Source organism: Haplochromis burtoni, unplaced genomic scaffold, assembly GCF_018398535.1.
Source record: "Haplochromis burtoni strain Fernald_Lab_line unplaced genomic scaffold, NCSU_Asbu1 Contig_39, whole genome shotgun sequence".
Lineage (NCBI taxonomy): Eukaryota > Metazoa > Chordata > Actinopteri > Cichliformes > Cichlidae > Haplochromis > Haplochromis burtoni.
The window spans coordinates 2965494-2989878 of record NW_024582400.1 but is presented as its reverse complement, the minus strand read 5'-3'; the positions used below and the strand labels follow the sequence as shown (position 1 = coordinate 2989878).

At 40.6% G+C, this 24385-nt stretch overlaps 1 protein-coding gene across 3 annotated transcripts in view; it reads left to right on the top strand.

Annotated features, from left to right (window-relative positions):
* The window catches only part of LOC102306572 (plakophilin-4), an 81173-nt gene that overhangs the window by 27570 nt on the left and 29218 nt on the right, over positions 1-24385 (top strand). For 2 of the 3 annotated variants that reach the window (XM_005919952.3, XM_014332902.2), the window contains exons 3-7: positions 6637-6749; positions 8311-8345; positions 8915-9031; positions 10829-10983; positions 14437-14938. In XM_005919952.3, the coding sequence (XP_005920014.1) occupies positions 6637-6749; positions 8311-8345; positions 8915-9031; positions 10829-10983; positions 14437-14938 (922 nt within the window). The remainder of the gene's footprint in view (positions 1-6636; positions 6750-8310; positions 8346-8914; positions 9032-10828; positions 10984-14436; positions 14939-24385) is intronic. The other variant, XM_005919953.3, reaches the window with a different exon arrangement.

Below are 24385 nucleotides of genomic sequence, written 5' to 3'. Positions count from 1 at the left end.
ATAGATAGATAGATAGATAGATAGATAGATAGATAGATAGATAGATAGATAGATAGATAGATAGATAGATAGATAGATAGATAGATAGATAGATAGATACTGGTGGCAGTATTTTGCATTTCAGTTGACCTTTATCATATTTCCCTCTCCTGTTCCTATATACAGGAGAGAGAACTATATAGATACTGTTTAAAGGATATTATGAGTGTATGATTAAATCCTCCATTATGTGATGTAATAAGCAGCTTATGAGCCCAATATTTACTGAGCTAAGCTGTCCTGCTGAAATCTTTGTTGCTGCCAGTATCATGTCAGTCCTCATGTACCATTTACAGTTTGCTGGGTGTGTGCTGGTGCCTTAAAGAGACAGGAGGTAAAAAAGACTTGCTTCAGTCACGGGCAGAACCCGGAGACGTACAGCGTGCTGTAGAGCTGGAAATGAGCACAGCAGGTCCCCTTAAGGCACCGTGTCTGAATGACACACGTCTATTATATTTGAGCTTCTCTTTTGCTGTTGTCAATACCTTCCTCTTAATCTGAAACGTGTTACTTTTCTTTATAAACCTCTGTAGGTTTTTCTCGACTTTTGCAAATCACTAATTTGCATTTACTTTTGTTTGATTGTATTGCATTGTTTTACCGTTATTGTGTGAGCTTTGTAGGATATTTTTAGTTTCTCACCTGCTTTTATTTTTTATTTTTCATTCAAATTTCCTGCATGACTCACCTTGGAGCACCATCATACCAACTTGTGATAAACCTCTTGTACTGACATGACAGTTCTTTAAAAACAAATGTATTGAAATAAGCTCTGCGTGGCTGGATTTAAACCAAAAGACCATTTTTCATGTTTGCATGAATGTAATAGTTTGTAGCAGCAAGCTCTGAGCTGCATTAGCCCCACAAACCTACAAACATCTACTCAATTAGCTTGGAAGGGAATACAGCAGAAAAACCAACACTTATTACTGCTGCAGAATTAGCCATGTAGCCGATTTCCTTGTGGGAATTACTGAATTTTTATGTTCCCCAAGCGAAACAGTCCCCTGTCTAAAATCGCCTGGAATGCTTTTTAAGTTGTCTGAATTAATGTCTTTTAACAGATTTCATTTCTGTGAGTTTACTTAGATTACAGAAGCAAGCATGCTAACTCTGAAATCCAGCCAGCTTTGTTTCTGCAGTCAGCTGTGATAAACACACAGACTTTTTCAGTCCACAGTAGACGAGACCGAAGAAAAGAACCAGCATGAGGAGACCATTAGCTAAATCACTGTACACCATCTGACTAAAGAGACTGTTAAGGCTCCGTGCATCACATGGTCATCGCTGACCCAAATACAAAAAAGCTTTTATTAAGAGATGTAAACAGATGGAGAGCTGCCAGTGTGGATTTAAGGGTCTTTTGTTTTTGTTTTTTTGTTGTTTTTTTATGAGGGATTATGATTTGAAGGACTTTCACCATACTGTACTGGTAGGATGGGTAGATACAGTAATGTCCAAAACTCTTGAGCCATCCCTCATTTCTCCTAAGTTGCTAGAAAAATGTGAAATGGGTGCAGTGATTTATTGAACCATGTGGATTCAGAGTTTCTAACCAGGTTGAAAGTCAGTATTTGGTACGACCACCTTTATTAAAGCCTTGATTTCCACCATGTAATCAAATGAGTGTTTTCTATCCACTGTTTGCTCTTCCTGTCATATGGAGGACAGCTAATGAGTGCTCCAGCAATGGTCGGTGGAGTCATTTGTTAGATTTTGGATCAACAATTGTTTTGGAGTCGAGTGGTAAAACACATTTGTTGTTTCCACCTTTAGCAAGAATAGTTTTCTTGCATATGTTGTAAAGCAGTGTGTTTTGTTGGAGATTGTTAAAGTAGTTCTTATTTTAGGTACTACACAGGTGGGCAGATTGATCCAAACATTGATGGGATCGATACCAGTGCTGATATTGGTATATGATACCAATATCAGCATATCGATCATAGGGTCGATATTTTGGGTCGATGTTTGTTTCTGTCCTCTAAGTTCAGTATGTAGCCCACTTACTTGTGTTAAGTATATACACTACAGGTCAAAAGTTTGGACACACCTTCTCATTTATTGGATTTTCTTTATTTTCATGACTATTTACGTTGTAGATTCTCACTGAAGGCATCAAAACTATGAATGAACACACATGGAAATACGTAGTAAACAAAGTTTTGATGCCTTCAGTGAGAATCTACAATGTAAATAGTCATGAAAATAAAGAAAAACCAATAAATGAGAAGGTGTGTCCATACTTTTGACTGGTAGTGTATATATATGCTTTTAGAAATGAAAAATATACCTCAAACTTGCACTATGAAAAATGTCGGAACTGTTTTCTGTTTTATTTTTATTTTATTTTAATTTTAGTCTACTCTATAGCACATTTAAACAAAGTGACCCAAAGTGCTTTAGGGACAAGCACGTTTTCCTTCCAGGTCTCCAAAAAAATCCAGTTTCTAAATAAACGAAAGCTGAAAGGAAATTAAAGATGATGATTAAATCATGACACACTGTTCTATTGGTACAGACAGTACTCACCCTGTATTTACTTGGTATCGGATTGATGCCAACTTTGTACTATTGCACAGCACAAGTCATCAGACACACCCCCTCAAACATGTCTGGGCTTGTGTCATTGCTGTGGATGGAATTTAAATGCAAGGCTCTGTCTATGTCATCAATTTCCTACTATTTCATATTATGCTCTTATTGTATGACATGGTCTGTGGTCTAATATATGATATCAACAAATATTAGACCACATAGGTCTGTCGTAGTTCAGTATCACCCAAGATCTATATGAACTATCATCTGTCATCCATTATTCTTTGTTGATCCACTTAGGCTACGTTCACACTGCAGGCGAAAGCGCATCAAATCCAATTTTTTTGACCCTATGCAACCCATATCCGATCATGGTATAATAGTTTGAACAGCACAAATCCGATATTTTCAAATCCGACCTGGGTCACTTTCGTATGTGGTACTGAATCCGATACATATCTGATGTTTTAGAAAGCGACTGCTGTTTGAACGGTCATGTCGCATTAAATCCGTCTTTTACGTCACTGACACAAGACAGACGCCAATTATCAGCGCCGGAGAAGACATCGTCGAACGCTTCCTGGCCATCCCGTGTAGATGTCAGTGAAACTGTTGGGAAGACAACGTTGGAGAAACGTGAACATTTTATTTGTACTGTATAATCTGCAGATTCTGACAGAAATCTGCAACTATCCTTTGAAGCACCGCTCCTCTAAAACAGCAATAAGGATAATTATTAGGTTATCTTACATTATTATGTAAATAACAAAATAACTTAAAGCAAAAATTGGGAAACGTAAAGTCCGAAGTCTTTATATTAAGGGCCATCAGTCAAACAATATGTTTGCTCTGGGTCTAAACAGAGCGCGTTGTGTGTGACGTCTTCTTTTGCGCATGCGGGCCGCTTTGAGCGTTCACACTAGAGCGCGTTTGCTGTCGCATTTTATTTGTAGTGTGAACAAGCAGACAAAAAAATCGGATTTGATCAAAAAATCGAATTGAAAATATTTTATTTTATGTGCTGGAATGTGCAGAAAATAGGTTTAAATGTTAAACTAAATTTCTTCCAGTCAGAGAATGTTGCATATAATTAAATGTTTGCTTGATGCATAAAGTTAAAAGATTAAAACTAATAAAACAAGTTTTAAAAAGAGACTTTTCCATTTGATTACATTTTGTATGATGGATTATGCAGAAAAAGTAGAATTGGGCTGAAAGATCTATCGCTTTATCACCTCTTCAGGTTGTAAATCGTATTTTTAAAAAGTAACTAAGTAACTAAGTAATTAATTACTTTTGAAAATAAGTAATCAGTAAAGTAACGGGATTACTTTTTTGGGGAAGTAATCAGTAATTAGTTACTGATTACTTTTTTCAAGTAACTTGACCAACACTGCCCACGACCCTGAAAAAGGATAAGCGGAAGCGAATGGATGGATGAATCACAGTGACGTTTCCCTGTGAAGGTGTATTTTTCCAGCAGGCCAGTTTTATATTTAGACATTATTTGCAGACAGCTAATTCTCCAGTGGACCTCTGTGATGACACCAGCTGTGGTTCCTGGATGATTTATGGAGCAACTGGGAAGCTTCTGTATTATTTTACAGAATACAAATAAGCTAGTGCCAACAATACCTGCTATTCAGTCAAAGTCCATAAACATCTGCTCCAATTTCATAAACTTGAGCAAGGCATTGGAACCAACCATCTATTGGGGATGGCAGTGAACAGGGTATATTTAAATGCTTTGGTGTTTCAGTAGTCAAAATTCTCCAAAACACGATCTGCTGACAAAATCTTGTGGACATTTTGAACTCAACATCAGTTTTCTGTGTTTAATTTCATTTTGCAATCATGCAAATCCCTAATTTTAGTTAAAAGAGTTATTTTACTGCTCCATAGTCACAAACTGGATGGGTTTTTAGGGGAAACTAGAGGACATGTGGCCGCATGTGAGCCCCATTAACCTACAATACACATGATTATTCATCCCCTGTTTAGCAGGTGGTGCAGCCTGAGGAGCGAGGCTGGAAAATCCAGTTTTCATCTTTTAATGATGTTTAACTATCTAGACTGTTTTGATGAGATTTGCCTAGTTTGGTAGATATTAGCTGTAGAAATGTCTGTCTTCTGTGAAATATAATTGAATTAAATGACACTCATTTTGTGAAGCTCAAACCGGTAAAAGAAAAAGTTGCTTTCTGTGCTTCCTTCTAAGGTATTTTATACACATTACACTTTACTAAATACTTTAAATTGTTGTAGTTTTGTAACAGTGACTGTCATCTGTACTTTTGTTGTACATCATAATGAATATTAAAGGTGCAAAACACCGAAATTCGTTATGCAACAGCATGTTTAACCATTAGGTTTACAGTGCAGATTTCTTCTTTTTCTTCTTCTCGCTCCTTTTAGGAGTCTGCACAGCAAATCATCTGCCTCCATCTCCCCCTGTCCCTACCATCCTCCTCTGTCACACCAACCCTCTGCATGTCTTCTTCACATCCATCACTCTCCTCTTTTCCTCCTGCCTGGCAGCTCTGTCTTCAACATCCTTTATCCAATATATCCACTTTCCCCTCCTCTGCACACGTGCAAAGTATCTCAGCCTTGTCCCTCTAACTTTGTCTCCAGACTGCTCGACCTCAGCTCGACCTCTGATTAAGTCATTTCTAATCCTGTCAGTTCTGGTCACTTCCACTGTCTACAAACCATAAAACCAGCTCTCACTAGCATCTTGTAAACTTTCCCTTTCACTTTTGTTTCTTTACATCTGTCACAAATCACCCCTGTTCTTGATAATCCCAGTGTTTGATTTGGCAAAGATTTTAGGAGCACATTAGGACACTAGGAGTAGACTGGCTCGGGACCCCCACCTCCAGCAACCACGCTCCAACCTGTTGGGAAATACACAGTTTTCCTTTGCAAACAGTGTTTGCCACAATCAAAAAAACAGTTTCTGCCCAAAATGTTGACTTTAAATCACTTAATTAACTTTCCATGAAACGGTATAAAATGTTAAATGTAATGAAATCTGGTCAAATGAAATCCACCTGATGGGTTTGCATCCAGTTTATGCCAAACATAAGTATTTGAATGAATTAACCTTTAAATTTTTACATATTTCAGTTGCAGTTTACTCAAAATTATTGCTTTACGTTTACTGGGAGTGAAAATCTATTTTATTTTTGTGGAGGCGGCGAGTTGACAACTTGTCTCCAGGCCTCCACGACTTTGGCATAAAATACGACACGAATGTTTGCTCAGACTTGGGTGAACTGATTTAAATTTGGCAATCAAACACTCTCAATTGCGCGCACCTGTGAAATTCTTTCAAAATCCTTTACAATATTATGTATACTATGTCAGTGAGGACTTTGCAAAATGCTTGCAGGCTAATTTTTAAAGTTTAAATGCCACAAAGTTTGTTTCCAGCTACTAAATTGTGAATAATTTCTGGTTTTCTTCATCTTCTTCGAAAGTAAACTGCATTTACAGCTCAATAGATTTCACACACTATTCTGTTTATCACAACAATAAGTGGAATGAACAATAAGAAAGGTCAGCCACCACCTTGAGCAATTCACTCTAAGGGCTTAAACCCCCCAGATTTACAGATATAGTGCTGTGCCACTGTATCTATTAGTAATGTGGAATTAAAGGCTGTGCCCAGAATACTCATGATAAAAGAAAAAGGAAACATCTGGTTTCACCCTCTGTGGTGAATTTTTACCATGAAGTCTACATTTTATCATTCTGTGCTTAAACCTCTGTGCTTTGTACCAAAAGTTTCAAAAATGTGTGTAATTACATTATCTGAACCAAATGCTGTTAAAAGGTGCCGGACACACTCTTAGTGTTTAAAATCTTGAATCCCCCCTTTAACAGCCTCTCAGCGAGCTCACAGACGGTGAGAAATCAGTCAAGCCGCGCAGGCTGAATACAAAATGGGTTTTACACTTAATTCTAACTGGCACCAAATAGGTCTTAAAGAAGAGGCTTAAATCACCGCGTCATGGTGGATGTTGGGTTATAATCACTGCTGTTAATGTCTTGCCCCAGGAGCTCCAGTTCGAGCGGCTGACTCGGGAGCTGGAGGAGGAGCGGCAGATCGTGGCTAGCCAGCTGGAGAGGTGCATGCTGGGAGCCGAGTCACCAGAAGGAGACAGCAGCAGGTAGATTTGACTAAAGTGATCACATCAAGTATTTGGAAGATTTTTGCAATTAAAAACACACAGTATCTCATGACAAAAATACACATGACCACCTCTTATCGTTTGAGTTTTCCTTTCGACATTGGCTGCTTTTTCACCCTCTTCAGCCCTTACTTGTATCTGACCATTTTCATTCAAATTATTTTAGTATTTGTGTGCCAAGAAAATTATTACCAAAGACCCATTAACTGACAAACGTGGTACATCTATGTGCAGTGTATCCTTGAGTTTTTCCTTGGATGTTACTCAAGGACATGCAAGGACATATTTTTTGTTGGACCCTAGTTTCTTCAGTGTAAGCATGTATAAATGGGTAAGAAGGATGTTAGCATTAATAAATACAGTGCAGTACTGTGAAAAAGTCCTGAGCCACCCTCATTTCTCGATCTTTTGTTAGAAAAGAAACACTTCTTTTGCCCTCCACTTGTCCAGTTCCCTAAAGGACAAACTGCAGAGCACGCTAAGATATGCAAGTTTTCAGGTAATAGCTTTTTGTGAATCACCTATTTTTGCATCTATTGGTTTCTATTTTATTTCTCTCAACTTTGTTATCTTTGGCATTCTTCATAGATTCAAATAAAGAAAACAAAACAAATGATGTGATTATGTGCAATATACAAACAAAAAAAAGGCTCAGGTATTAGGACTGGACTGAAAATGAGTGTAAAAGCAGCCAATGTCCAAAGAAACAGTGTGAAAGAACTTCAGTAAGTCTAGAATTATTGCTCAACTTTAATTTAGCATACTTACAAGGAACTCTGGCCCCTTGAAAGTATTTTTTTTTTCATTTAATTTTTGTATCTGAAGCAAAACATCCCGAATAATGCACCTATATTTGTTGTTGTTGTTATATGGATTCCAGCTGGCTGTAAATCACACCCAGCTCCAGAAAGCTCTGTCAAACCACATAATGGTGAAATCTGTCTTCATGAGAAGTGATGTTCAGCCAGCTGACAGTCACTTTGTGGTGTCACAGCCAGCATACATCACTCTGAGCACAAACAGAAACCTTGAAATCCACAAAACTGCTGAAATATTAAAGAAAAGTTGACACTTTATGCATGACGTCTGTAATTTTGACCCTTAAAAGATGCTTCAAGTTGTAACATTGGTCCACAAATCATAAGACAATAAGCATTACAATATCTAGTGACCTAAACAGAGCTTTGACTTTGGTCATATTCTTAGAGGTAGTTGTATTTGTATGGGGGGTTTTCGGTGTTCATTTCAGTATAAATGATTTGTTTTCAGCTGCAGGTGTTTCCTCAGACTTCAGTCAGTCTGTGTAAAAAGTGACTTGAACTCACACAGCGTTACTTTCTTCATTGTTTTTGTGTATTGGATGCTTTTTTTTTCACGAGATGGTTCCCTATCCAGTTTATCTTCTTATATCTTCCCTACCGTCTTCCTTCTTCTTCCTGGTCTGATCGGACGTAGACTATTTGACAGTGACTCTAATTTGATTGACCTCTCTCTCTGCTCTCTCGCCTCCTCCATTTCCTCATCTGCTCTGCTGCCGAAGCTCATCCGAGAAGTCGTTTGCATGGAGATCCGCAGGTATGACTTCTTTTGTTTAACCTTTAACATTATGTAATAAATAAAAGATACAAAATGGTAATATAAAGTGTTGGCATGAAGGCTACATGAAGGCAAAAAGCTTCAGTGATGCTCAGTGGAGTTTTATTCCATGCCTGCGGTACTTTCATTTAAATGGTAAATGCTGTAGTTTCAGATAGGATGAAGTGTATATGATTAGGCCGCTGAAAGAACTTTGTTTTTTAACATGAGAAAGCTATAATAGCCTCCAAAAGGCTGAACATTGCCAGAATGCAGCACCAGCCGGTCAAGCAAAGCAAAGCAATGTTTCTGCCAGTATATATATTGTATGTATAAAAGCTTTGAATTGGGTCCATTTACTATTCCGTCACAGATCCCTTTCCTCAGATTTCCATCCCATTCTTCACTGTCATCTTTCCCCTGAAATAAAAGACGTGGTATAAAAAGAACTGATGCAGAGATGATGCTGTTGATTTGCCATACCTGTGTTTTTCAATGCGTGTGAATCTATGTGTGTGAAGTACGTGCATTAATGCTAGAGTCTTTGCATGTTTTTAATCGTACAACAGGCGGAGAGTCTCAGGGCGGAGCCACAGAGGGGTCTGGATGTCCTGGTCGTCACCTGGAAGCAGAGGAGGGACTCTTCCTGCCGGAGCCAGACCGAGCATCCCTACATGGCAGTGAGGGTCTGTTAAATATACTCAGCACACGGTTTAAACGATGCTTTAGGAAGGGACTAAAGTTCATGATGTTGAGTGCAGATTCTGGAAAACACCAGCATTTTTAGTTTACTCTGCAGCCATGCAGCAAAATAAGTACACCCTCTTGTAATCTTACATACTGGGACAAAGCAAAATCTTCTGGTCCTAAAATGATTTATATTAACAACATCACCCCTTGATTCAATAGCTTATCGAACCACCTTTAGCAGCAGTAACTTGAATATATCTCTCATATTCTTGTGGAGGAATTTTTGTCCAAATTCGGTCATCGCAACACCTTCGTTCTTTTCTCTTTCAATCATTCTGTTGTAGATTTGCTGATATGTTTGGGGTGATTGTGCTGTTGCACGACCCAGTTTAAGCCAAGCTTTAGCTGTTGGACAGATGGCCTCTAGAATACTTTGGTATACAAAGGAGTTCATGGTCTGCTCTGTCACTGCGGGATACACTTTCCTGTGGCTGCAAAACAACGGGATTTCATCCAGCATGCAATATCATCTGAAAAGAATCTGATGGGTACCATCTTTATTTTTGGATGTTGATGAGCCCAAACACACTGCCAATGCAGTAACACAAAATGCAACACTATCAGTCATGGATTGGCCTCCCAGAGCCTGGACCTCAACATTATTGAAGCAGTGTGGGATCATGTGGACAGAGAACAGAACAAAACATCCAAAGAAGAGCTTTGGATGTCCTTCAAGAAGCCTGGAGAAATATTCCTGAAGACTACTTGAAGAAATGACAAGAAATGAGGGGTGGCTCAAGGCTTTTTTACAGTACTAAGTTTTAAGGAATGTCTACTATACAAGCATGTAGCATCCTTCAGCTTCACAGTCAGATCCACCCCTCTCTCATCAAGTCTAAACACCAGATGCTGAGGGAGCCAAAGCTCAGCCCGAGGCTTCACAGCAGCATTTTACCAACCAGTGAATATAAGTCCACAATTCTGAACCCACACTGGACAATCTGATCACATTTAAGAGATGCCAAAGGCCCCACACTGTTTCAGATGATTCTAAAATACCCAGAACCTGATATCCGCCTCCGCTCTGCTGTCTGAGTTTTATTTTTTATAGTCTGCCATGTTTGGCGGAAATGTTTCCCACGTATTCACTCGTGGGAGCTTTGCATTACAGCCACAGCCTGCCTAATCTCCAACAGCGGTTGGACATTAGGCATCTTCACTGGAGTGTTTGACACTTTGGTCCATCAAGCTACCTCAGAAGCTTGTGTTAAACCACAAAAAAGTTGGACGGCCAGCAAAGCGAAGCAGTGTGTGCAGCTGTGAATTCTTATATGTGCAGAACACTTGCTGGTTTTATTCATGTTTTTAAAGCACGACACAGAAAAAGACTCGGCCTCCTTCTCCCTCCACATTTATTATCGGTACCATTAGTAAATATGTAACATCTGAGTAGCGATTTGTAATGTTTAAAACAAACTTGCCTTTGGTCTTATTTATATTGCATACAGCTGGAGTGCACTGGAAGTGTAAAAATATCACCCACGCTTCCTCCTCCTGGTGCTACAGGAGAAAGTAGGCCAGCAGATTGTTCCAGGAACGGCTTAATGCAGATGTCCGTGTGTATGTATTTATACGCATAATATCTTTTTAACAAGTTGAAAGCCGAGTGAGAGAATATCCAAATCAGTAAACCGCAGTGACTGATGTCGGGGTGGCTGTGGTTTGATCACGCCACGTTCTGCTTTAATGTGTCACAAGAAGCACTGAGGCCTCTTATTGTGCTTTCCTTCCAGGCTCAGGAGGTCACTCGGTCCAGATGACCTCGTATTCTGACAGCGGCTACCAGGACAGCAGCGTCAGTTACTACAGCAACCAGAACGTAGTGCGTTCGGAGCCCCGAGCATCAATATCCAGAAGCCCAAGAGCAGAGGGTCAAGCTTCTGGGCAGGTAGGCCTGATCTCCAAAGGGTTACATCACAAGTCACTAACCTTAGAAAGAAAAGCTCAGGGTAAGATTTTACCTCTGTGTCCACTTAGCTTTTCAGCCACATTTAGTAAGATTAAGAGCACAAAGGTGAAAACCACAAATACAAATGTGTAAAAATGTCTTAAACCAATATTTTAGATCCATCCCTTACTGTGGAGAACATAAATGTTAGTGCTTTGCCAGTTCATAAAGGGTACTACCAGAGTCAGTCCTGTATGATTACAAAATGTATGTGCCACCTTTACAGGCTATGTGACACATTTAATTAATGAGCTACTTTCAACCACACCCATGAATCAGTATGCATAGTCACAGCTATGATTTTTACACTCATAGAGAAATGTAGCCACAGTTATAAAAGTGCAAAAATATCCATGTTAGATCGCAGATGCAAAGCAGGAGAGACATTTTCTCTCGCTGCAGTAGCGTACCAATGAACTCAGCACAAACTACAATGTGTTGAGCTCACAATGTCCTCAACACATTTTCATTTGTTTTCCAGTTTTCCATTGGGCTCATGCCTCAAAACTAGCTGCAAAGCTGATGAATGACCTCCTTCTAGCTGACATGAAATACAGAAGTGTCCTCCTCAGTCATGCTAGTTAATGGACAAGCGCTAAACTGTTGTTAACCAAATAATTAAAGTGAGCTTGCAGTAGCTCATCAGCGATGTAGGTGTTCACGTTTTTTCTTACCAAATGTTATGAATTAAAGTAACTTGGAGTTGAGTGATATCAGGAGAACTCAGCTGAGGGGGCACAGTGACCTTTGTGCCGACGCTGCTGTTGTAGTTCGGGAACGTTTGAAAATAGAGCACGACTGTGACTGCCTGTTTTTGTAATTAGATCCTGTCTCTATTAATGTTTCAAAAAGTCCCTATATGTAAGGTATTTATTATGCTTAATTATTTTAAGAATAATATTAACTCATGATTAAATTCATCTTAATGCATTTAATCATGAGTTATTATTAATCTCTGGCTTTCTTCTACAGTGTGTATTTTGTCTCTCTCCCCTCACCCCCAACGAGTCACAGCAAATTTGTTTCTTCCTGTTAAAGGGGAGTTTTTCCTTCCCACCAAGTGCTTACTCATAGGGAGTCATCTCATTGTTTGGGTTGTTTCCGTATTATTGTAAAGTGCCTTAAGATGACTTGATTAATGAGATGATAAGATGATGATTTGGCCCTATATAAATCAAACTGAAGTGAACTTGGTTGATTAGAGGCTCTTTACACCAAGTAAATCCAGTGTCAATTTTTTAGTGTGTTAACTGGAAAGATTGTAAAACTCGGACGAGGGCTGTTTTCAGGGAACTCATTAAAGGCAACATTAACTATAGTTGTACACTGGATGTTGGTACTAAAGCAAATTAGGACAACCAGTGTTGCCAACTCCTCAGTAAGGAAAATCGCTATTGGCTGTCCTAAAAGTCGCTAGAAGTCGCCAAATGACGCCATCGCCTAATTTGCACAATTGGTCATGCTAATGTAATTGTAACCTACGTTGTTGGAGAGAGAAATAACATCGTGGAAGAGACATAAAGTGAGTAAAAAACGTCCTAAATGCAGTTAGAATTTATTTAGAACTACAAATTAAATTTCTTTTAGCAATTATTGTTTTTTAATGTCACAATTCCAACCCTGCTCCTTTATCCGGGCCTGGACCGGCAAAAGTGACCCGAGATTGGCACTCTGGTGGAGTTACTTTGTGTGTGAGAGTGTGTGTTTATAAGTAGTTTTAAACCTTGTGATCCACAAAACAGCATAACAGTAAAAGAACTGACTGCGTTACAGTCAGTGCGGGAGCAGCGGCTTCGCTCATGCGCGATTCATTTGCCGTTTGGACGCACAGGTGTGAACGTCTCCTGCCCTGATAGCAGCTGGGGGAGGACTATCCTCCGCCTGGGAGCGCTTTGGCGCGGGTGAGGTGCCCAAGGCAGCACCGCTGCCTGTTGAGAGTAAGAGCGATGCGCGTTTTCACGTCAAAAAGTCGTCATAAATAAGTCTCCAGTAAAACCAGAAAAAGTCGCCAGATTTGTCGCTAGTCGCTTTTTAGAAAAAAAAGTCGCTAAGGGGGTCTGAAAACTCGCTAAATATAGCGATAGAGTCGCTAAGTTGGCGACAACACTGTGAATTCCAGCTGCTAGCGAATCATCGAATAACACGATCAAAGCTCCAGCGCAGGTAATTGAACCTCATGAGGAGAAATCATATTCAGGTTTCCCACATTTGAATGGTTTTCAGAGCGCTGCCACCCGAAAAATATGTATGTCTTTGCTCTAAGCAATAATATTCTTTCTTAAAGTAATGACAGCTGGTTGAGGCTCGGTAATTACTGTCATAAGCGACGAAGAACATCAGCTAAACCCTTCAAATCAAAACCACTTCTACCTTGAAATGTCTCAGGCTCAAACATTATCAGCTCCTTTCTTTGTGGCTAATAATTATACGCACTTAGAATGAAAGTAGGAGTAGGAATGACAGATAATGGTGAGCCTGTTTGAATTTTCTCCTGATTTATTCCAAACCCAGCAGCCTCACTGGATGGGCTTACATGTCTCCGCTCTTAATTTCCCTTCGAGGCGTTCGAGGCTGCGATGGATTAAGGCGGCACAGATCGGCATCCAGTTGGCTGAGTCTGTAATTAGGAGACATTCTATATTTCATAAATGAGGAGAAGAAGAAAAAAGGGAAAATGTTTGTCACCATAAATCAGGAAAATTCTGTCAAGTCTTCCCTAAAAAGTGACGCTCAGTCTGAAGTGTAATGAATTAGGACGTTTTCCCAGAGGCAAGCACGTTCAGCTTCTTGGACAAATGGAAAAGATAACGATGCTCTTCATCAGACGTGATGAAGTGCGCTGTCTGAGAGTGTGGCATTACTCCTAATTGGCGAGTATATTTGCAAATGGGAGAGGCGCAGTGTGCAGAATTTAATGTTCATTTGTCAGGTATTTATTTAGGAAACCAAAATGCTGACGTGATTAATTGTCAACACTGTTACGGGTATTATACTTGACATTTTTAGTCACAGAGGAGCAAAGAATCAAGTGAATGTTAATTAGAAATGAATAAAATGCCATTAAATGTCATTTAATAATGATGCAGGCAGGCAGGACTACTGGAATATTTATTTAATTTCAATTATCCAAAATAAGAATACGGATTTTCAGTGTTTTTAATTGTTTCGTTTCTCTGCACCCTTCCAAGCACATCACTGAACATGATGCACATTTTAAACAGCACATAAGGGCAATTTAATGGTTTTTGCACAAACGTAATGACCTGTGAGATGCAAAGGGCACTTTAGGAAGGTGTAATAAAAATTCATGCCTCATTATCAGATGAATAAAATGTCACACTCTACTCTCTGGAAGGGTAAACTGTAATATTTCTTCTCCTCTTGGTTTCCCAGGCCTCCAGCCGGGTGTTACGGAGGATGGCCTCCCTCCCCTCCAGGAGCCAGTCTCCTGGCTGCGGCACCGCCGGCACAGTCTCACCTTCCCGCATCTCCCTGCGAACATCCCAAGGCAGCACGTATGACTCGCCCATCCTGTCTGAGCCCAAACCGCTGGCCGCTGTTTTCCCAGGCACTACCATGCCGCCCTCCTGCCCGTCGCCGACCTCCCCGACTGAGGGCACCCAGGGTAGAGGGGGTGGTGCAGGTGGAATTGTAGGAGGAGTCGGACTAGGAGGAGGCGAAAGAGGAGGAGGAGGAAGTGGAGGACGTCTGGGGTCCTCCCTTTCCTTGATCGAGGGGAGGGGTTCAATGGGGTCACCGCTGCGCTCAGGAATGACGGCGGTGCCGCAGCACTACGGCTCCACCCTCCCCAGGCAGAGCCAGCCGCTGGCGTACGGCGCCGATCCATACGGCCTGTACCAGAGGAGCGCTCTGCCCCGCCCAGACAGCCTCATAGGTCAGTGTGACACCCAGCTAATAACGGTCATGCTCATCGGTGCCTGAGGAAATCAGTCCCCAGAAAAAGGATGAGATTGTCAACAGTCTTTCTAATGTGCCTCCACCTTAAAAACAGATTATTAGCTTTCCTGATGAGATTTAGATGCAGCATAATGTTACAGAGGGTTATCTGTCTGCAGACAGCAGTCTCCACTCATTTCTAGGATTAAATCAACTCATCAGAGTCTGTTTCCTGAGCTGCCAGATGCGTCACGTTGTCTCGTTTCCCTTCTTAGAGTGTACGTACCTCAAACTGCCAAAAAGCAACAAGATTTTCTATTTTTGAAGCTGTTCTAAGCAGTATTTATAGTCATATATTAAAACATTAGCTCCATTCTTACCTTTATTTACATTTTCCATTTGCTCCCTAAAATCAGAAATATTTATAGCAGACGTACACATTGCATTCAACAGCTTTTTAAGGTTTCTACCAGTGTAGTTGCTTCTGCAGAAACTGTTATCTTAGCAGTTCTGGTTTTTGAATTAGCAGGCTAATAAATGTATCATATTAGCCTCCTGTAGCCATTAGCCGTTTTACAAAAATAACAGCTTGAAAAATAATCAGAGACGTTTTGAAAAAAGGAAATAACTACTACTGTTTCAACATTTCAGCCGGTAATTATCTAATTATGTCACAAACTGCAGATTGAAGCCCGCTAAATCATTATTTAAAGACTTCTAAACAGCGTTAACTATGATTCAGTGCTTATTTGCTGATTTGGTTTTAACTTTTTGGATGGTTTTGAAATTTTTCTATTCTTTTTCTTTTTGTTCACCCAGGTCCTGGCAATCAGGACAATCAAGATATTATAAAAAGCAATAAAAATCAGAGCGTATAATGTAAAACATAACTGGTCCACTTGCAGTTAAGTCTGTGTGACTTTACAGAACAACTTGGAAACAAAGGGCTCTTTCATGCTTCAGCAAATCCAATCCCAACTAAAAGAAATATGGTTTTAAAATAAAGCCAATTATTAAAAAGCATGATCTAGATCAAAGTCCTTCTTTGTTTCAGTGCTCAGAGGGAAACTAGGTCAAATAAGGCATTAAATTCGTAGTCTTAAATTCGACATAGTAAAACCATCACAACCAGTAAATGTTCATGAATAGCTTGATTCTCTTTCAGAGCTGCAGAGGCTGATAAAAATCTCAGGTGTGAAACTGTGTAAACGAACCTCTGGGATCACTGCAGCCTACGGTCTGATATTGCATTCCAAACGTACTGAGTGGAAAGGCGCAGCTTCTCCTTTCCTCCTCCATCTCTTGAGTCAGTAATGTAGCCGGTAGAGAGGTCAGTCTCTGGCCTGGAGGGCTGCTGGAGTAACGTTAAGTTTCCCTTGAGAAAATGGCTGCACTGCAGCGGGAGGCGGACTGATTGTGCGCTCTCCTCGCTGTAAATAAACAAAGCCACGCTCCACAGCCTCGACACCATTTCCTCTGTTGATTTAATAACCTTTCCTTGGTCTGGGGAAAGTTGACTGAGCAGCGCTGATTTAATATTGTAGCACACAACATTTGTGCTCTCTGCAGATGTTTCCTGCGTCTTTGTCAAGCGTCCAGAATCATTAATCGAAGCTCACGTTGAACAAAATAAGTTTGAGGCAAAGTGCAAGCTCGGCAGGTGATGTTATCTCCTATCCAGGCTTGGGGAGCTCATTTCATGTTTTGTTTTTTTTGTTTTTTCTTCAGTCAAATTATCTTCCGGCACTGGCAGATAATGCTGCTGGGTTAGATAAAACTTTATTTGATCCACGCTAGTATGAAAAATAAGGAGTGCAATGTCGTCTGGGAAGGATCTCACTTGTAGCAGGTAGTTCTGAAGTCTTTTAATTTTAATCTTGTTGGCGGCTGTGATTGATGTGCGGCAGGTTAAAGGAAAACAAGCCAGAGACAGAGCCAATGCTTAAAAAACACACTGCGCACGATCGCAGGGCTTCCATTTTCTCTCTCATGTGCCGTTCAGCAAAATGATGGCTGAGCGAGGAAACTGCGTTAGTATCAATGGGTCTGAATATGAAGCAGAAGAAAGAAGCAGCAAGGGGTTGCAGTGCAGCAGGTCGACAGTGATTTATATTGCATGTAACACTCATAGAGGAGTGTTTGACCAGAAGGCTGCTGGATGCTAAGAACCTTGACTTCTGCTTGTTATGAACTGTGGTCTCACCACCATCAGTCTGCACATGCCCAGTGGGAGCATATCTAGCAGGGGGCTTGTGCAAGAAAAACTTTGGAGAGCAGTCCATACCTGATTTAAATTTTGCCCATGTCAGTTTCAAGTTCACCTTGTCCTGCACATCTGGACCATTTTCAGTTCCACTGCTATTTTTAGATGGGGTTTTTGTTTTTAGATGTCCTGTTATACTTGCGCCTGTTACACTTTGACAGCAAGCATTAACGTCTTCATTAGAACATAAAAAACAGGGCATGAGCTGAGCTGAAACAAACAATCAAAAACTAGGAATTTTGGGGAGACGTGGAACAAGGAAAAGATATTACTTCGTGGGAGGATGCAACAAAGGACAAGTTAATACAGACACAATAGATAGACACAGGGTGATTAGGGAAGTGGAGACACAGGAGAACTAAATCACAGGAGAAAAGACAAAGGAAGCAAAACTAAAAGCAAAGAACCAAGAACACTGACTCTCAAAGTAAAACAGCAAGTGTGATAACAGGAAATGCAGAAACACAAATTAACTAAGAGTGAGTTCCTGAGTAAATCTGAATTTCCAAGTTCCCATTGTGAAACGCGGAAAGTCCCTCTACCTCAGATTTCCCACTCAGAAAGACGAAGCAGCCACAGCAACCCCGAGTTAACAATGCAAGATGGTGCCACTGAATATAAACAGAGGTAAAACTTAAACTTTTATCCTGTAACGTCACTGTTGTTCATTTATGAGTCACTCAATAAGCTATATGCAGAGCACTGACCAGGCTCTAGTCATGAATGTGTTTAAGTGCAAAAGAATATATATATCATGCTCTACTGCTAGTGATACCTGAATGATTCTACCTTGCTAAGGAACCAAATCAAATCCTGTTTTTCCTCACTTTTGCAAGAGCACGCTAACTCCCAACATCTGAGTTCTGAGGTATCTGTAACGCAGCATAAACATGGGAGCCTAGACACAAGAGGATTAAACAATGAGGGAGGAATAAACTCTAAAGCAACCAGGAGCAAGTAGTAGCACTAAATACACCAAAACATACATGAAGTAAATGTAAACCCTTTACAAACCACAGCCCAAATAGATGATTCAAATAAACTAAACAAAAACACTGGACCCAGTGTATCTGCTGTGGGCACTGCATATGCAATGTTTGTCACAATCGAGATTCTTAAACTTGACTTTTGTTTTTGGCCAAACCTGCAGGGAGGCAAATGCGGCAAATGGTCCAAATAGCAACCGATGATTATGTTGGTATCTGCAAAAAAACCTCACAATGGTGTGCACGACAGTGTAGATATTTTACTTCAGACAACTCATAATGTTACAGCCAAAGTCCATCCATGACGATGATGTCAGGAGTACAGGCTCCTGGTATTGCTTCTCAGCTGACATCCTAACCCTTTAACTCTTTCCCCCTTAAATGTCTACTAGAAGTAACCCGTGTTTCTCTTTTCTGAACTGAGTGGTTTCCATATTTCAGGCACAAAAGAACAAACTTTCCAGAACAAAACGACTGCGTGTGCGTTAGAAGTTAGTGACGGTGATCTCTGCCTATACAGCTTACCAGGGCTACCCTTGAAAAATCCTGGAACCTGTTCTAATCTTTATTGATTTATACTGAGATGTCAAAACTAGTCATTGACGGTACAGGGGAGGTCGTCACATGCAGTCTTTATGGGGGTTTGGAATCGGGTTCAATGAAAACTGCTTATTTGTAGCTGCTGAACCAGCTCTCATCACCATTTGTGATCCTCTATAGAGAATTCAGGTCATTTGGAAACAGAGCTTGATGTTTGATCACACCTCATATCTTAGCAGCTATTACTGCTACTATTCCCGTTACCAGTTTTTACACATACGCACAGAGAAGCCCACTCAGATTCAGACTCTCACCTGGTTTTATTGTCATCACAGATTTTCAAAAGTAAGAAGTTGGTGAAAATGTTTTAGCAGATCACAATTAATAAGACACCATATTTTAGATATATGCAAATGCAAAAATATAAGAACATACGTCTGGCAATTAATTAATAAACAGTCATACTTTGTCCAGGAAAATAGCTCATGTGAGTTCTTACAGGCCTGGAACAGGTTGCGGTTAAGGTTGTGAGCGCCTTTGATGAACCGTTGGCTGGGCAGTGCATCAGTGCTCGTACATCTTCTGGAAGAAAGGAAACTCACTTCCCATAATAGGCTCTGCCTCCCTCACCACTCTCTTTGTGATGATTTAAGATACTGTGGTTATAGATGGATGGACATGGTCACATGATACTTAGGAGTCCAAAGTATGCCAAGAAAGTATCCCCCACACATTACACCACCAGCAGAACTGCCGATATAAGGGAGGACAAATCCACACTTCTAGGTTGTTCCATCTGAATGTTGCAGGAGGATTTGAGACTCAAGTTGTAACTTCACTTTCTTCACAGGAGTGGCACCTAGAGTGGTCTTTGTGCCTCTGTAGCCCAAGGTTCGGGATTTTGTGCATTTAAAGATGCTTCTCTGCAGACCTTGGTTATAATAAGTGGTTTTCCGAGTCACTATTGTCATCAGCATGAAGCAGTCTGCCCATTGTCCTCTGATCTCTGGCATCAGCAAGGCATGTTCCCCTAGAGAACTGCTGCTTACTGGATATTTTCTCCTTTTCAGACCAGCCTATGTAAACGCTAGAGATGGTTGTGTGGGAAAATCCCAGAAGGTCAGCAGTTTCTATAACACTCTGACCTATAACCATGCCACGCTCAAAGTCACTTAGATCACCTTTCTGCTCAGTTTGAACTTGTAAGACTGGGAAGTCTACATAACAGATTTGAGCTGGTTAAATGTGGGCCTGGAAAGAAGCTGAAACTAAACTGAACCATTTCTAGGTGGATAGAAAGATGACGCTTCTACCTTTGTTTCATCATCTCAAGCTGCTCTGATGTCTGGCAGCTCACCGTGTATTTATATATTTTTAAGCAGTGAGTACTTTTCAGTGTGAGTACACACCACAGAGCCTTTGTTAGAACTAACTACAGTCCACTCTTGAGTCACCGCAGCGCCGCTCCAGCTCGGTCTCACCTAACGAGAGACTGGCGAACACACGGGCCTCCAGGTGAGTTCAGTTTGTCTAATGAGGTGCTAGGAGTGGATTTGCAGTCAGGGTGAGTTTGCAAGTCTGTCATTCATGCATGCCGCCGTGATTATTTTTATTATTAATTATAGCTCAGTGTGTCAGTTTTGACATCTTCATTGTGCTTATTCTGAAAATGAGATAAAATGGAGAACAGAAGTTGGCCCGTTTGCCTGATAAATAACCTGCTTGTGTTTAATATGTCATTTAGTGGGGACCTTTAAAAATAGAGTAAAACTGGTGAAATGTCAACACATTTAGTGCCACTAAACATTTCCTTTTGTTTTATGCGAACTGTGGGAACTGTGAAGCTTTGAGGGATGAAATTAGTTTGACCACTCATCAAAATTAGCAGCTACTGTCAGTCTACAGAGTTAATAACAACGCTAAGTGGATGATGAGAAGCTGACTGACTTTCTGTTGAGAGCCAACCTTTTGACTTTGTGCCTCTCCGATTGGTTGAGACAGCCGAGGCTGGCTGAGAAACTTGAGAAGGGATTATTTCTGTACTGCTGCCAGGCTGTTCAATGAGCCTGGCTTACAGCTGCCTTTGAGGCGTCTTTGGAGCACATTTCAGACCCAAAAGTGGCTTTGAACTAGACGTGTTTGACTCTGTCGCCGGGGCCGTGGTGATGTTGAAGGACGTGAGCTTTGTATTCTGGAAACGTTAGGACGCAGCCGCTCCTTGCCTGTTAACTGGTTATCGACAGCTTCCTCCCTGCATGAGGCCGGTGGAGGATTTACTGTCGGAGAAGCGCTGCTGATGCTGCAGCAGCGACACAGATTTATGCCTCGTCCTGCCCTCTGCCACTTTACTAAGCCGCTCCCACTGACCCATATAGGGGAGTTTCTATCACAAAGCCCCATGGAGCATCAGCATGTGATTATCAGCTGACTGCACTGGAAGGCTTTATTGTACTAGTCTTCATATGTTTTCTTCTGCACTGTTTTTGTGTGCATCAGCTCGAGCATATGTGTCAAGAATATGAATATGCATTTGTGCATCTTGTGTGTTGTGCTATTGTTGTGTTTGTGCATGTGTGAAAACAGGATGGAAGGATTTCTTGTGCGTTATGTCTGTGTGTGGGTAGGAGGCAGAATCAGTGAACTAAATAAAATGCCTTCTATTCTCTAGCTGACTGGTTTTCATCCTGCAGTGCTGCTAAGTGGCCTAATACGTCGCCTAAGTCCTTATTCCCGGTTATCCTGCAGATCCAGCGTAATCCCAGATTACACGAGTGAGATAAGCAATAGATGGATATACAAGATTAGGCTATTACTGATCAGTGAAACTCGTGGCTTAGGTACTGAAACCCGGTGTGCCTCCAAAGCACGAATGCAACTGCAAGATGAGCTGGGTTTTTGTTTGTTTTTTTGTGGAAATAATTTTTTCAATAAGCGCTGTCATTATTATGCTTCAGATTTTTAAGTTTTGGTCTTCCCAGATCTCTTTTTGATTGAAAACAGAAAAATAGATACAGGAAGGATCTGTTTTCATGTTACAAGGATTGATCCGCAATGTCTGATTTAGCATAATTAGCTAAAAGTCATACATGGACAGATATCTAAAGACAGCAGATGAAATAGTGTAAAACCATATATGGATAATGTAAATGTGTAAATTGTTCAAATAGATACTAAATGTAATAGGTAGGTAGGTAAATGGCTGATATTGTAGAAATTTGTAGTAACTTAAAAATGTGGTTTAAAGCCGTGAATAAGCATTTTAGCTAAAATTATTGGGTAAGTGGCTGAAATTGGGTTTAGAAGTAGCATAAAAATGTATAAAATTGTTTAAAATGATTGGATAAATGATTTTAAAAGCTCAACGTAAAAGATTGTTTGAAATGGTAATTAAGTTGTCGATAGATGGCTGAAATTTTAGTGAATTAGAAATTTTGTGCTAAATGCATGTAAAGACAACAAAACACTAAATGTAAAGCTGCAGGCTTTTCATTTAAAGATACTCCAATATTCCTTACCTCACATCATCTCATGTCTCATTTTATTTATTCAAAATGACTTCTGCGTTATTCTTGCGTTGCCAGTGCAGACTTCTCCCTTGCAACATCGTCACCATTTTCTCTGCTTCTCCTGGAATTGAATGTATTTGTCCTAAATTAGAGAGATGAGAGCATGGTGGTATGCAGGATGCACAAGCCTGTGGGTTCAGATTCAGTCTGATTCACAAATATACAGCTGTGGTAAGAATAAAATAGGTAGGTGTGCACGTTTAATTAATCTGATGGTAATTTTGGGTACAGATGTATTTTTTTTGTGAAAGATAAGAACATTTCTACTAAAATATTAGTGAATGAATCCCAGTTATCCCAGGCCTAGCGGCAAATCTGCAACAAAATGGCTAAAAAAAGAAAAAAAACATCCTTGAGCTGTTACTACATTACTTTAAGATGTGGCAGCTGAAGAAGGCTTCACAAGCTGCTGAATCAAGTTTCCACGGGACTGGAGACTTTAAAGGTTTTAGATTAGTGTGTGAAAGTGTGTCTAAGAGTGCTTAAATGGTTGGGATATCGAAAAGTAGTCTGAGTAACTGACAGAAACGGCTGTAAACCGCTGACACCAGTTTACTAGCTTAAACCTTAATGGATAAAAAGATAAATCCGGTTTCAGAGAAATTGTTACATTATTCACCAGATAAGCGGGTTGAGGACGGAATTATTCAGATTCTATTTTGGTTTCTAGTTATAACAATGCAAACCAGCCTTGACATTGACAGTTTAGCTGTAATAAATTATACACAGGACACAGTCGTCTTTATATTATTAATAGTGTAGTAATCTCCAGTTTAGGAGCCGCTGCAGTGCTCGATGTTTGATAAAAGCCTTTGCGAACCCCTTGAAACCTGATTCTGTGTCGTTCTAGCACATTTCATACATTTGGTAGCTTTAGCATCCTCTAACCTGAAGGTCACACTCTTTATGGGCCATTGAAGAGCCCTCGAGTACGACCCCGAGGTCCAGATTGAACAGGGCTTTTTTTCATTTTTTCATTTTCTTTCAGAAATACATCCAGCCATGTGAGATCAGAGCGCCCATCTCTTTCACTAGGACATTTATGTAAATTGAGAGAGGCAAACTGCAGAAGTAAATGGCTCCTTCATCACCAGCTTTAAGTGCAAATTGTGTGCTTCAGCTGTTGGACTGATCCGCCGAGGCTGCCCCCCTCATGCCCTAAAGCTTCTTTATAATTGGAGCACTCTTTGAACTGATCTGCTCTGAGATTGGAGGATGGAAAAACCCTCTGCTTTACTTGTTTGACTTGCTGCTGTCTGAGCCTACAGCACGGTTTGAATGACCAGAGTCTTCATGCATTTTATAGGCGCAACAACAGTTTCTGGTGACTTAAAATACAGAGTATTGAACAGTATGGATTGGCACGGTCTCACAAGTTGATGACAAGCATGCGAGCCAGATAATGAGGCGATTTCATGTGTGACCATGATAGGCTGGTGTCATGCAGCTCTGGGCTTCTTTTTTCTTTCTTAGATATTAGACATTGTGTTTTCTTGCACATTTTTCAGTATTTCTGCACACAGTACATGTGAAGTAGCTCAAGTGACATGAGTACCTTGAGGTGTACCATCAGAACATGGTACACTGAGGCCATAAAGGGTCAGCAACAACACTCAGGTAGACTGTGGTGATTAAACGATGCTCAGTTTGTATTAAGTGTGCCAAGAAAATATCCCCCACACAATTACCCCACTAGCAGCCTGAACCCTTCAGAAGGCAGGATGCTTTACTGCTTTTTACACCAAATTGTGACGCTACCATCAAAATGTTGCAGCAGAAATTGAAAATCATCAGACTGGGCAGTATTTTTACAATCATCTACTATCCCGTTTTGGTGAGCCAGTGTGAATCCTCAGTTTCCTGTGCTCCATGCGGTCTTCTGTTGCTGTAGAACAGGGGTGTCCAACTCCAGTCCTCGAGAGCTACTGTCCTGCAGCTGTTAGATGCATCCTTGTTCCCACAGAATGGCTTATTACTGGGCCTTTGCCAAACTTGATGGCATGCTGAAGTGGTAATCCAACCCTTTGATTCAACTGTGTTGGAGTCGGGATGCATCTAAAAGCTGCAGGAAAGTAGCTCTCGAGGACTGG